The sequence below is a fragment of the Natrix helvetica genome (genome assembly GCF_964273705.1).
Source record: "Natrix helvetica genome assembly, chromosome: 3".
NCBI lineage: Eukaryota > Metazoa > Chordata > Lepidosauria > Squamata > Natricidae > Natrix > Natrix helvetica.
The window spans coordinates 135,322,140-135,335,708 of record NC_138549.1 but is presented as its reverse complement, the minus strand read 5'-3'; the positions used below and the strand labels follow the sequence as shown (position 1 = coordinate 135,335,708).

The window sequence follows — 13,569 nt, the reverse complement described above, 5'->3', positions numbered from 1 at the left end:
GCGGCAGTCCTGGAAACCGGAAGAGTTGGTCTTCTGGTTTCATTATGTGCATGTGCGCTGGCCAGATGGTTGTCAGGCGCACATGTGCGCCACTAACCAGAAGATAGAAATGATGAGATGATAAGCTGCCTGGGAAAGCCAAGGAAAATCATTAAAACCATAAAAAAGTGAAAGAATATTTTGGACATGTGATGCGACACCCGGAAAAATATAGCATACTTCATTTAATCTTCCAGGGAAAGATTGAAGACAAACAAGATCCAGGCAGAAGAACATCATGCCTTCAAAGGACTGGTTTGGACAAAACTCAGCAGCACTTTTTCATGCGGCTGTTGATAAAAATAGGATCGCCAATGTCCGATGACAGATATTGCACAAGAAGAAGTTTCTCCAGAGCTATTTTTGAAACAGACATCACCAGCACTATGGTGATACAATGGCATGTGAGAGTTCAATAGGCTTTACATTTATTTTTTCCTTTATCCTTAAATAGATATTTTGTAGCATATAAACTGCTACTACGTTAAAATATGACTTCCTTTACTTGCCCAAGCCATGTTGAATTGCCAGAGGAGATCTCAAAGTTGGTCCCAGTTGCTGGGGATCCCCAGCCAAAACCAGCTGACCTCCATTGACATTTTTCTTTGGGTCCATCATGGCAAGAATACCTGAAAGAGAGATGGAAATCTATTTGCTTTGTTAGTATTTTCTTCTCATTCCCCCCTCCCCACCAAAGTTTGCTAGGTTGCTTACTTAAATATAAAAACCATTTGTATTAAAACATGCACATGGAATAAGATAAAGGTTCCCCTGGCACATATGTGCTAGTTGTTCCTGACTCTAGGAGACGGTGCTCATTTCTGTTTCAAAGCCAAAGACCCAGCGCTGTCTGAAGACGTCTCCGTGGCCATGTGGCCGGCATGACTAAATGCCAAAGGTGCACGGAACACTGTTACCTTCCCACCAAAGGTAGTCCCTATTTTTCTACTTGCATTTTTACATGCTTTCGAACTGCTAGGTTGGCAGAAGCTGGAACGAGTAACGGGAGCTCATTCCCTTACACGACGCTAAGGATTTGAACCACTGAACTGCCAGCCTTTCTAATCGACAAGCTCAGCGTCTTGGCCACTGAATCTCCGAGTGCCATGGAATAAGATAAAGCAACATTAAATATTAGCACTTATAAAGAGCTAAAAAGAGGAAATAAAAGAACTAAGCAAACAAATAGCGTTTCAACATACAGTGTGGACAGACCTTAGTCCAGAGGGAAGGATGTTCCAAAGGGATGGCACTACAGCAGAGAAGGTTCTTCTCCTAGATCCCACCAATAGTTCTTTGACTGATGGGATCTGTAACAACCTTCTCTGGCAGAACAATTGGAAAAGGCCTGTCCTAGCGGCCCATTTCACAAAGTTTCCCTTTGTAGATGTTTTAACAATAGGCAAAGGTTATGCCTATTTTCACAGCACAGCTAATAAGTATTAAATCTAGAAATGATCAGCTCCACAACTGCTAGTTTGTTAGTTGTTAGTATGAAGCTAACACAATATGCTAAATGCTGCTGGAAGGCTTTATAGAAACACACAACTGCCATTCAAAACATTCTGTATCTTCAACAGCAGAACATTAAAATATCTAGAAATGGACTTCCTCAACCTTTCCCAGGACTCTGTTTCCCCAAAATACAAATTACTGGAAATTCTGGAACCACACTATCAAAACTTCTGGCAAATGCCAGATAGGGGAAATGTAAGTTAGTTGACAAGAACCAGAGCAAAGATATATAGCAATATTCTCATCGCCTGAGGGATGATGTATCATTTCCATTCTGTCATTCCTCACCTGAAATGGCAATCAGGCTCTCTGGTTCCACAGCATGACCACTCTCATCAATAAAGACATGAGAAAAATGTCCCTCAGGGAAATCAGCAGAAGCCAATCTAATTAGAAGAGATACACAAAATCTTTGAACACATGCAGAAATATCCAGCTTTCCAGGATAAGCGCTATTGCTCTAGGTCAGTGTCAGCGAAACTTTTCGCTGCGAACTGGAACATGTGCACAAGCCCAGAAAACGGAAGACCAGTTAGTTGACCATTGTGCAGCTGATCTCCCGGTTTCCGGTGTATGCATGCGCACCAAACAGCTAGTCGTCCAGTTTCCAGTGCATGCATGCTGCTGGCCGGCATGTGCTGGAAACGGAAAGACCAGCTGGCCGGTGCACACATGTGCACCGGCCACCTGGTCTTCAGATTTCCGGTGCTCTGGCCCATGCGCAAAGACCAGCTGGCTGGTATGTATGAGCGTACCAGAAACGAGAAGACCAGCTGGCGATGGGGCACATAACCACGGAAAAAACTGTGATCTTATTCCTCTTGCAGCAATTACACTGAGGAAGGATAGTCTAATATTACTTATTTCATTAAATTTATATACTACATCTCTTCCAGGAAAGTTTGTGAATATTTCTTGGTTGCAATACTCCTCCAAGTATTTTTATCCACAAAAAGAACCCTTTAGAGCTGTGTTTCTTAACCCCAGCAACTTTTAAAATGCTTGGACTTCAACTCCCAGAACTTCCTGGTCAGCATACCAACTGGGGAATTCTGGGAATTGAAATCTATACAACTTAAAGTAGTTGAAGTTGAGAAACATTATTCTAGAGAACTTTAAGCTAAGAGACAATAATAGGATTCAAAGTCACCTCTAGTGAAATTCCTGATGTGAATAAACTTGAACTTGTGTCTATTTATGACGAATTTAGCATCTCAACCATTACTATCCAAGGTCTTAACCTCTTGTAGTACAGTTAAGCAAAAAAATTAATTTATCCTGTTTTCAGCCTGCCATACCCTTGAAACGAATTATTGATATAAGAATGACTAATGTTTTACTTTTTGCCTAACATTCCAGTAAGCAAACCAAGAATAGACCTCTGTTCATGCCCTTTCCTGAAATGCTAACCTAACAAAAGAGCATTCCTAACAAAATGTGTCTTTGGATCTTTTACTGTCACATAGCAACCAAGAAAATGTCACAAATCTGCCCATTTTTTAATATTTCAGCAGCTATTTTTAACTTTATGAAATAGTTGCTTAAAAACAGTCTTTTTCCAGAGTTGGTGAATTATAATTCCTAGTCTACTCGTTGGGAGGGGATGGGATCTATACATCATCTTCTTCTGCTGCTTCTTCTTCTTATGCCATATCTGTCATCAGATTTTGGCAATCATGTTGGCTATCCTGGTACAACATCTGGTGAATATTGAAGGGGAGGGGCTGATGTTGCGACGACACGACTTGCAATCTTGGAGCTTCAAGATCGCAGTTGATATTTCTGCCACTGGACGGTCCATTTGGAACTAAACCGTCCCGTAGAGATGGTGATAGTGAAGAGTACATCCTGCTGATCTCAGGGACACCACAAAGTCCCTGATTGATCCAGGAGAAGCTCTTATTTCCGATGACAGAAACACAGCCATTGAAGCTGCTGAAGTTGGGACAGCTCCGGAACGGAAAGAAAATGGAAAGAGAAAGCATGTCGAATTGGTGAGGAAATTTTATTATTAGAAAAGAGACTACCCCCAAAAAAATCAAAGCTAAATTAAAATTGAAGACAGAAGAGAGTAAGCGGCGAAATTAAGCTACATTAAACTTAGTCTGTTATCTTTTAAAAATTGTTCTTTTTATGGATGGAATTTTTGCAAATGTTCCCTATTTTTTAAACTGAATGGATTAGTTTTTCTTCTACTACTTTTTATTCTTTCGTATACCTATAGATTAAAAGCAAAGAGATAAGAAAATTGTGGATACTGACAACAAACTGAGCGTGGTTGGAAATGGCAAGAGCGGAATATGGAAAGGGGAGATAGATGGACTGGAACTCTACCCCAGATTTCAAAGTATAGAAGAAGAAAAGAGAGAAAAATTGATGGAGGTAAGGAGAGAAATCTTGACAGAAGCACCAGTGATAACCAAAGATAAGCTGACGGAAGGAGCAGATGGAGGGTTTCGAGTTTTCATGAGATATGAAATGAACAACAACTTGTGAAGAGAAGTCCATACAAGACGTACCAAGAAAGTAATCAGAATACTAGTGGTACAAATGGAAAAAGACATAAGACTGCTCTATTACTGGAAAGATACAGGTTGATGTAATGAAAGTGTATAATAAAAATTAAGTTAAAACTTAGTTAAATTTAGTGTGTGTGTGTGTGTGTGTTGTATTTGTGCTGATAAATAAATAAAGGGAGACTAGTATAGATCCAGTTCAAACTATTTAGCTCTCATCAGCTAGCCTTACTGGGATTCGAACCAGGGCTGTATTACATATTAGGCCGTTATATTAGCCACTAAGCCACAGGCTCTCTTCCTTATCAGCTAAGCCAGAGAAATAGGTATGTATTTGTGTTACAACCCCTGGTGTGCACAAATATGGGAGGGAGCTCACTACTCCCTCTTTCTGTCATTCGGCTCATCACAGAAGACCATCCAGGCAGAAAACCATATTTTTATTTTTAAGGTTGCCTTTTTATATTTGTGTTATATTTGTGTTGTCTTCTTCTAATTAGTTTGACAATATGAAATTTTATATAAATTACAAATGGAGACTCTGAGATGTTTAAAAGCTTTGTTATTAAATATAATCAATTTTTATTTAGAACATGTTTTAAAGATGTAATGTTATTGGATGTTTTAGGAAGATCTAATGGAATGCCATTATATAATTTTCCTTAGATTTAGAATATTTCATATAAAAGGATGTAAAAGCAATTATAGTCAAATGAAGGTTGAGGTACAATAATAGTAATATATATATAAATATATTTGATTTAAAAATATGTGATTTGATCTGAATTGCAAGTGATGACTATGGAAGGGATGCACAGAAATTTTGTAACCAACTGACAAACTTTCTATAATTTGTAATGGAAAATTCGTTTATGTTTTTTGTTCTGTCCGTTTGTGTTTGTTCAAAAATAAAAAAAAATGTTATAAAAAAAACATCTGGTGAATATTAACCCATTCTAATCACTTAACTCTTGTGTTTATTTCAGAGATCAGTGGATCATTTCTTTAAAAATATGTGCTGAGAACAGGTGGCTATAAAAAGTTAATTTTATCCCTTCTTAGCTAATTATATTTTTCACCTTTTGAAAGTGAATGAAAAATTTGAAAATAAATAAATAAATTTGATTTTCTAACAATACAGAGTAAATTTTCAAATTTGATTTTTTATAAATGACTAACTTCTTCCAAATCATTATGCTCTCCATAATAATTTCATAATCTTATTCCCACCTATCTTCAGTTATTTTACATATGCCCTACCTTCCTGCTGTCACCAGTGTAGTGATAATGGCCTGGTAGCTTTGCAGTTTTTCCTTTTTTGGAAACACAGGACAATTCTTTGCCTCATCCCAGTTACACAAAGGCTAGAAACAAACAAAAGCACGCATTAAGTAACACCCAAGAATGGAGATCTATTCTTTTTCTCAACTCAAAATTTTACATGGCAGACATATGAGAATGCTACCAGCTGTTAGCCTGGAACAGAATTACTAGCTTGGAGAGAGAAAACTAGAATACACCTTGATATCCGCAGGGATTCTATGGTAATCCCTACTGCTAGCATTCATCCTGTAGATGTTCCTTTTATCCACATGTTTCATGAGGTGTTGGCAGAGCAGGTCTGAGGCACTGTTGGAAGGAGCACAAGCAAGCACATGGGCACCCTCAATGCATCGCAGAACCTGAGAAGAACAAGAGCACAAATAAGAGGTTTTTAATTGGAAAAAAAGGGAATACTTTTTATTTATACTTTAAGCCATGAAAGAAGCTGGTGGTGCAAAATAGAACTGGGTCTCCACAAGATTCTTGGTTTAGGAATGTGGGAAATGCCTAGTGATCTATTAGATTTAATAGGGCCTAAGTGGACGATAACAGGCCCCAGGATGGAAACAGGAACCAAAGTCTTCAGCTAGGATGATTTCATAATGTAGAAGAACTAACTGTAATTTGTAATTTGCTAAGCAGTTGCAATATGTGTAATATGATATTGCAAAGTAGAGAGTTTCATGAGTATATCTGGAACTAGAAAGATGAAGCCGTGAGAAATAAGGAACTGAAAGATGGAGACTTCAGATGTACACGGGTGTATGTGGAAACTGATGGTCAGCAAGAAGGAACAAGGAAATGGTTATGAAATGTGGCAAGTAAGTGACCATCTTTGTGTGTCCATTAGAAGAAAGGTATAAAATGTGGAGCTCAGCATCAGCTCAGGGCCACTAGCCTATAGCTGTCCTTGCTGGACCAACTATGTCAGTGGACCTCATTGCAATGGGTTATTCGTGTAAATTGTGATATGATGGTTGTTTATGTTCCAGATTATTACTGAAATACCATATTTTTCGGAATAAAAACCTTTTTCCCTCAAAAAAGAGGCTGAAAATCTGGGTGCGTCTTATACACTAAATACAGCATTTTTTGTCTCCCGAAGCCCCACCCTGTCACAAAAATGGCCGTTCAGAGTCTGTAGAAGGTTTTCAGAGAGCTCCTGGGGGCTGGGGAGGACAGAAATGAATGGAAAACGGGCCATTTTTTGCTCCACCAGTCCCCAGAAGTATGCTATAAGCCTCCTAAAGGCTATGCATGCCATTTTTTTTGACAAAAAACGGGCCAGTTTTTGCAAAACGGGCTGGTTTTTGCTCATTTCCCCCCCCCTCCAGGAACACTCTGCAAGCCCCCTACAGGCTATTCATGCCTTTTGGGGGAGGGAAAGGGGCCCGTTTTTGCAAAAAAAATGGGCCATTTTTGGGAGGTTTGCAGAGTGCAAAAACCTTTTTTAAAAAAATTTACCTCTTCAAAATCTTGGTTCATTTTATACTCTGGTGCGTCTTATACTCTGAAAAATATGGTAACCTCTGTATCTTAAAGTAAAAATTATTGTTTGTGTTGCTGTTTTCTCTTCCTTTCATTGGTTTTTTCCCCACAACAGGAACATATTCATCAAGGTTGTAAGCACAATTTCTTGGCTCCTCCCCAGTCCATTTCACTTTCATTATATTTATATCTGTGACAAAAGTGTATTCACCTGCTTAATGGCCTCCACCATAGTGACTGTCTTGCCAGTACCGGGAGGCCCAAATATAAGATATGGGGCTGGTCTGGAAGTCCCTGCCACCACTTGACGGACAGCTTCCTTCTGTTCCTCATTCTTGTTCAGATCAGAATTATATAGACTGGAGGGTACAGGCAGAGAAAAGAAAGAAAACGTAACAAAGCTCTGGCCAAAGAGCCCTGGTTAAATAACACATGGTTAATGTGGGATGGAATTTCCATCACTAAGCAATGCAGTTGCAAAGTGCAATGTCATGTGACTTGCATTTCTTAGTGATGGCTGATCCATCACTGCAAATCAAGAGTCAAGGACCTCCTCAAAACTTCCTGCCAGCCAGCAAAATCATTGGGAAAGCCAGCAGCAAGTTGTCACGCCCAGGAAGCTTGCAAGGAGACAGGTTGGCCAGCAGGTAAATGGCTGCTGATGCGCAATCTTAGCCAGCCAAGCCAGAAATGGGGAGAAGTGTGAACCAGCTGTCGTGAACTCTACCACCTCCACTTGCCCACTATCCCCCTCCACCCACAGCTTGACCCTGCTGGAGGTAGCTGTTGGCAACTTTGAGAAGGCTAGGTGTGAACTTAGGGAGAAGGCCTCATGTGGCAGCTGCCAAATGAAGAACTGGAGCTGGGCTGGCTATGCCTTGCCAGCAGATGGAGGAAGAAGGTGAAGGTCAGATGGGTGCAGCTGGGTGGTGGAATGCAACGCATCCAAAATGGCAAAAATGGGAGAGGGAGATACAGGGGAGTAATTTAAGTTCTCCTGCAATCATAAATGCAGGCCAGCTGCCAAACGCCTGAATTTTCATCACATGGCCATGGGTGGCAACAGCCATAGCTTCAAAGAACAAGCATAAGTACCATTCATTCAGTGCTGTCATAACAGCTGTTGAATAAAAGGTTGTTAAGTACTATCTGCATTGTACTGCAAGTCAGTATCCATTTTTTTACAATTATGATAGAGCATCTTAGGTTGTAAAGGCACGGAAAATACTGGCCAATATATGAGTGCTTTGTAAAATTTTGTAGATTCCATATTTGTAGATTCCATATTGACAAAGAAACAGAGAACAAGCAACATCACAATGCATTTGCAGAAACTTATGAAGTAATCACTGCTGAAACTCCATGTACAATAAAGCAGCCCAGTAACCACACTTCAAAAAATGTTACGGAACAAAGCCCTGGCTTTGTAAAGGTGAAGCAATTTCCCTAATATCACTGTGATTTTTAATTTGGGAAAAGACAGAAGTTACTGGGGCCAAGAGTGAAAAGAAATATATAAGCTCATAAAATTATGAGTAAGGTCAGAAAAGCAAATTCTCCCTCATTCAAAATATTAGAATTCAGAGTTATCCAATAAAGTTGATATTTAGAATGGATAAAAGTAAATATTTCTGCTTGTTACATTAATCAGCTAAAAACATTGCTTCCATAAGTTTCATGATGTACCACAAGTTCTAAAAGGAATTTCACAAGGCTATCAAAGAGATGACCAGCGGTGTGACAACTGTTTGTAATTGGTGAACCATCTGCTATCGAACATAAGTGAAAGCTTTTTCTCAGTTTACCACAGACATTTGGCTAGTTGTGGCAAGAGAAAACTGGACTATTTGACTAGTTCATTCAGCAGTGTTCTGGTGTTCCCCTTGCCTATTGGCAATCTCTCCCTCCTTTCCTGTCCCTACTCACCAGAGTTCCTGATTAGTATGCAGAAGGGATTCCTTGTAAGAGAAGCATGGGAAGATCAGATGGGACAGTTGCTTCTTCTGGGCAAGTGTAACAGCCCGATGCTGAAGGCGCAAGGGCAGACGATTGAAAGTAAATTCTACATCAAACTTCATGTTATCGACAAAATTATTTAGTAATCTAGGAAAAGAAAAGGAGGCTAATGGATGATTGAAGAAGATGACACTGCTAGCCTAAGGCTAAACATGCAGCACTCAATCTGTACCATCATTTTGACTCCCAGCTGGTTGGTTTCCCCCCCCCCCCTCTGGTCTGCTTATTCCAACCTCATGGCCACCTTTCCCAAATCTGGAGCCTCGTGATTTTCTTCCACATGATCATACTCGTTGTTTTTTCCTTGGCCTCGCCCATTTTTCAAAATAATCTTGACCTAAGGTAATTTGCTTCACATCTGTGCTTCTCAAACTGCTGAGCTCTCTATTCCACACATAAATACTGTATGCAAGATTTGGTAATCTCTTGTTATAACCTTCCCCCAGTTTGCTACCAGAAAGAATTCTGGTGGGAATTCTGACATTCAAGTTTCAACACAGAGAATACCAAATTGGAGAAGGCTGAACTTTCCCATACATTTGATGATCAATAATATTAAATTGTTGAGCAACTAAACTGTACAGTGGACATTAAGTTTAAGGCTGAATATTTTTAATTTAATATAAACAATTTAAATCATACTCTATTAAATTATACCTATTAAATACTATTCCTACCTAAACCTTACCTAACTATCCAGGCTAGATTATGGGCCAATTATCTCAATCTTGTTCTCATTAAAAAAAAAATCTAGCTGTAGGCTGAAGCTGAAGTACTCACTTTTCAGAAAACCCCAGCCTGACTTGATCCAACTCCACACCATGGACGTAACCTTTATAGAAGGGAGCTTTGTATTTTGGTAGCCCTTCAGCCAAGCTCACAAACAGATGATCACCTCTCAACACGGAAGGCCGGTTCTCTGCCACACCAGGTGCCTGGAACAAAGAATCAGACCAATCTGATTAAAAACCCAAACTTTTTAATTCTCATGCCCTGAATAACAAACCTCTGGAATAGTGAATTGAACAAATGAATTTAAATCATATATTTGCTATTCGCATAGCAAATGTGCAAATGTGACATTTAGATGGGGTGGGGCAGGGAATCTTCCTAATCTCTTTCATCACAATTCATGCACAATTTTGAATTTAGAAGTTATAACATATTAACTTTTTTGCTGTCATTTTTTTTCCTCCTAGAGTTACAGCATTCTCTTCCCACATTCTCCTTCAGCATCTATTTTCCTTTTCTTTCTCCTTACTCTAGTCTCATCTACATGACCCCAAGTTAATTTTCAACAGCTGGTGGATACAAATAATGCTGTATGTGCAATCTGATTTGCTACAATGACATTAGTTATATGTACAATTGTACAACTAAAGCTATCTGTACAATTTAGTATCCAACTGTCACGCTTCACCCAGACTAATTCACTCATAATGCTTGCAGCCAATTTCAAAGATCTAGCTTGAATAAGATACTTTAAGCACACATACTAAAAAATACTGAAGAAAAACAGCTATTGAACTAAAAACAACAACTCTTAAATCTCAAGCCCTAGGCTTAAATTTCTTTTGCCCTTATGCTGTAATGGCGCATCACCGGTTTCTTAGAGTAAGAAGCTGATGAATGCGTGCACTGTTATTGTAATAGAGCAATTTGGTCTCAGATCTTTTGCTTTAGACCAGGGGTGTCCAACTTGGGAACTTTAAGACTTGTGGGCTTCAACTCCCAGAATTCCCCAGCTAGCATGCCTGGCTGGGGAATTCTGGGAGTTGAAGTCCACAAGTCTTAAAGTTCCCAAGTTTGGACACCCCTGCTTTAGACCTTGATCATTCTAGATTTCACATTTCCATGAAGTTTGCTTTTGAGTTCCAATTGAAGAATATTTTTATTCATATGAAATGCTTTAAGTATAGAACTTTGCGGGGATGAAAAGGTGAATCTAAATTGTTTGAAAAGTGCTAGCAGTGGCATGTGAAGGAGGCAAAGGAGAGATGATGGGGATGTTATTCTGCCAAGATTACATACAAGATACATACAAATAAGTAGGAAATTTATGCATGAGTGAGTGAGGGAGGGAGGGAGAGAATATAAAAGCACACATTTAGGATATATTGCCTGAATTTTGTTTAGTAAAATAAACTTTGATATATTTTATATGCAGTTCTGCTATTTCATGGAAATTAATCTGTGAGATAGTATTTGTGAGAGACTATTTGTTTTTTTTATATAGTTTTTTTTTTTCATTTTCATAACATATAAATCACATGTATACTGTTACATACCCAACATCATATTGTATTATTAAATTTAATAACTCCCAAAAACAATTATTGGCTCTTTAGCTCTCCATACACCAGATTTGTACCTTATACATCACTTTTTTCTCCCTCTCTCTTCCTCCTCCCTATTTCCTTTCTTCCCTCTGGTGAGAGACTATTTCAAACAAGCAACTTTGATTTTTATTTTGTGAGAGATTGATCCTGCATTTCCCCCTATTTTTTAAATTGTTTTTGTCCTTCCTGATTTTTTTCTTCCTATTTTTTTTCTTAAACTCATGGTTTTATAAATATAACTCATTGCCCCTGTACCACTCTCCCATTCCTACCATATGATGCCTTATTGCAAATCAGAGGCAACTAAGAACGGCAAAGGAAAAGGCTGAAGTTTAGCAGCTATGCTTTTACTCTTCCATTCACAGAACAAGGATTTCTTTCAGCCTCTAAACTATAAGTCACTCACCTTCAGAACAAGGAGTTTTTTATTGGATTTGTCTCTAAACATGCTAACATTTTGCATATCATATCGATGGATATCCACCTCCATTTGGATCTCTTCCAAGTGAAGAAGCAGACAAAACTTCTCAGAATAATTGTCAAATTGCAAGGGGGCTTCCAGACTGCTCCTGTTTGGAAGTATATGGTTTAGTATTCTATCAAATTTAATCTTTCCATCAGAGATGAGAGAGTTTATTATAAAATTTGGTAGGAAGGGAGAGACAAAACCACAACATATTCCTGCTTTAAAATATCTCCTACTTTATTTGGATGACCCTGGTTACATTGCTGCTCCTTCCAGCACATGTATTCTTCCTTACCATGCAGACAGAGAGCTATCTGAACTTCCTAATATTTGAAAAAAGGTTAAAAAAAAACTGGTACGAGGCGAAGACAAACCAATGCTGCTGTTTAAAAAGATTTGGTAGCTACCCCAGCTTAATGTGATTTGTTAATATTGGCCAAGGTACAATATATTATCTTGTTTTAGATTTATTTATTTATTAAATGTGTGCATCACATGACTCCCAATATTTCTAGGCAGTTGGCAAGTAAAACATCAAAAACACAATGAAAAAGAATAAAAGGTGACACAAACTGGGCAGTAACAAAAGTGGAGCCACACTACCCAACAGCTTCTTGGTATTCCAAGAGATGATAAAAGGACTATCAAAAAGGGTCAAGTATGAACACAACTACACAACTATCTCTGAGGTTGCTTAGCTACTAGTTTCTAAGTTTTTAAAAATCTCTTGTTGAGCAATGCTGATCCCTCAAAACATCTCAACTTTTGAAATATCTAAAACACCCAGAGGTGTATATAAATATTAACAATAAAAGCAAAATGAAGTGATGAATACCTATTGTACAACGGAGGATACAAATACACAGGGTTTTTTTAATTTTTATTTTGGATAAGCAATCTTCCTGGCCCACGTTTGGAATTTAAAAGCAAGCTATAGGTCAGTGATGGCTAACCATTTTGTTGAGGCGTGCCAAAAGTGGGGGCGATCATGGGGGTGTCGCGCACATGCGTGCCTACACCCATAATGCAATGCGTTCCACCCACATGCACGCACAACCCACCCACCCATGTGCATATTTGCTGACCTCACTTAAGTCTCCAAACTTCCGGGAGGTACATTGGGCCATTTTTCGCCCTCCGGAGGCTTCAGGAGCTTCCCTCGCCCGCCTCCAGAGGGCAAAAAATGGCCAAAAGTCAAGGTTGAAAATCAGCTTGCCAGTGCATGCGTGCATGCTAGAGCTGACAGGGCAATGCCTCCTGTACCCTCAGATATGGCTCCACGTGCCACCTATGGCACACGTGCCATAGGTTCACCATCATGGCTATAGGTGCTTCATCACATGGCCGTTTAAACTCTGCAAAACATCCTGAGATTGAACTGTGAACCCAATCGGAATTCAGAACAGCCACTGTTCTGACCTTACTGGAAGTGCTTTGAATTTGAAACAGAATTCAAAACAGGAGCATTGTGAGTTTAAAACACTTCTAATGAAATTAGAAAATGGTGATGAAATCACCATTGATTTGTTTCTAAAATTCTACATATTGCTGTACTTTTATTGTTTCCCATGAAAAGAAGGGAGGCATCCTTATCCACAAAATAGCTGCTGCGATTAATGCACCCAAAGGTGAATGGATCTGTTTGTTCCTCCCCACTCTACCTTCCCCCTCGCATCCCAGCTTATTTTCATTTTTTTAAAAAACTGAAGGACCTGTTGCCAAGCACAGCATCATTTGCAGCCCTTCTCATTTTTACTTTCTAGAAATATCTTGATTTGCAGCATGCAGACTTTTTCATTTCCATAAGAGATGGAAGGCACTTCAGAGATAACATAGCCCAAATCCCTGCTTTCTGCTAAAGCATTTC

The 13,569-nt window shown here is 39.1% G+C and overlaps 1 protein-coding gene across 2 annotated transcripts in view; it reads right to left on the bottom strand.

The window, feature by feature from the left end:
- Positions 1–13,569, bottom strand: part of MOV10 (Mov10 RNA helicase) — a 38,920-nt gene that overhangs the window by 13,408 nt on the left and 11,943 nt on the right. For both annotated transcript variants that reach the window (XM_081947464.1, XM_081947465.1), the window contains exons 7-14: positions 11,643–11,805; positions 9,678–9,832; positions 8,808–8,984; positions 7,093–7,240; positions 5,591–5,752; positions 5,331–5,434; positions 1,843–1,940; positions 549–668 (exon numbers count right to left, since the gene is read on the bottom strand). In XM_081947464.1, coding sequence (XP_081803590.1) covers positions 549–668; positions 1,843–1,940; positions 5,331–5,434; positions 5,591–5,752; positions 7,093–7,240; positions 8,808–8,984; positions 9,678–9,832; positions 11,643–11,805 — 1,127 coding nt within the window. The remainder of the gene's footprint in view (positions 1–548; positions 669–1,842; positions 1,941–5,330; positions 5,435–5,590; positions 5,753–7,092; positions 7,241–8,807; positions 8,985–9,677; positions 9,833–11,642; positions 11,806–13,569) is intronic.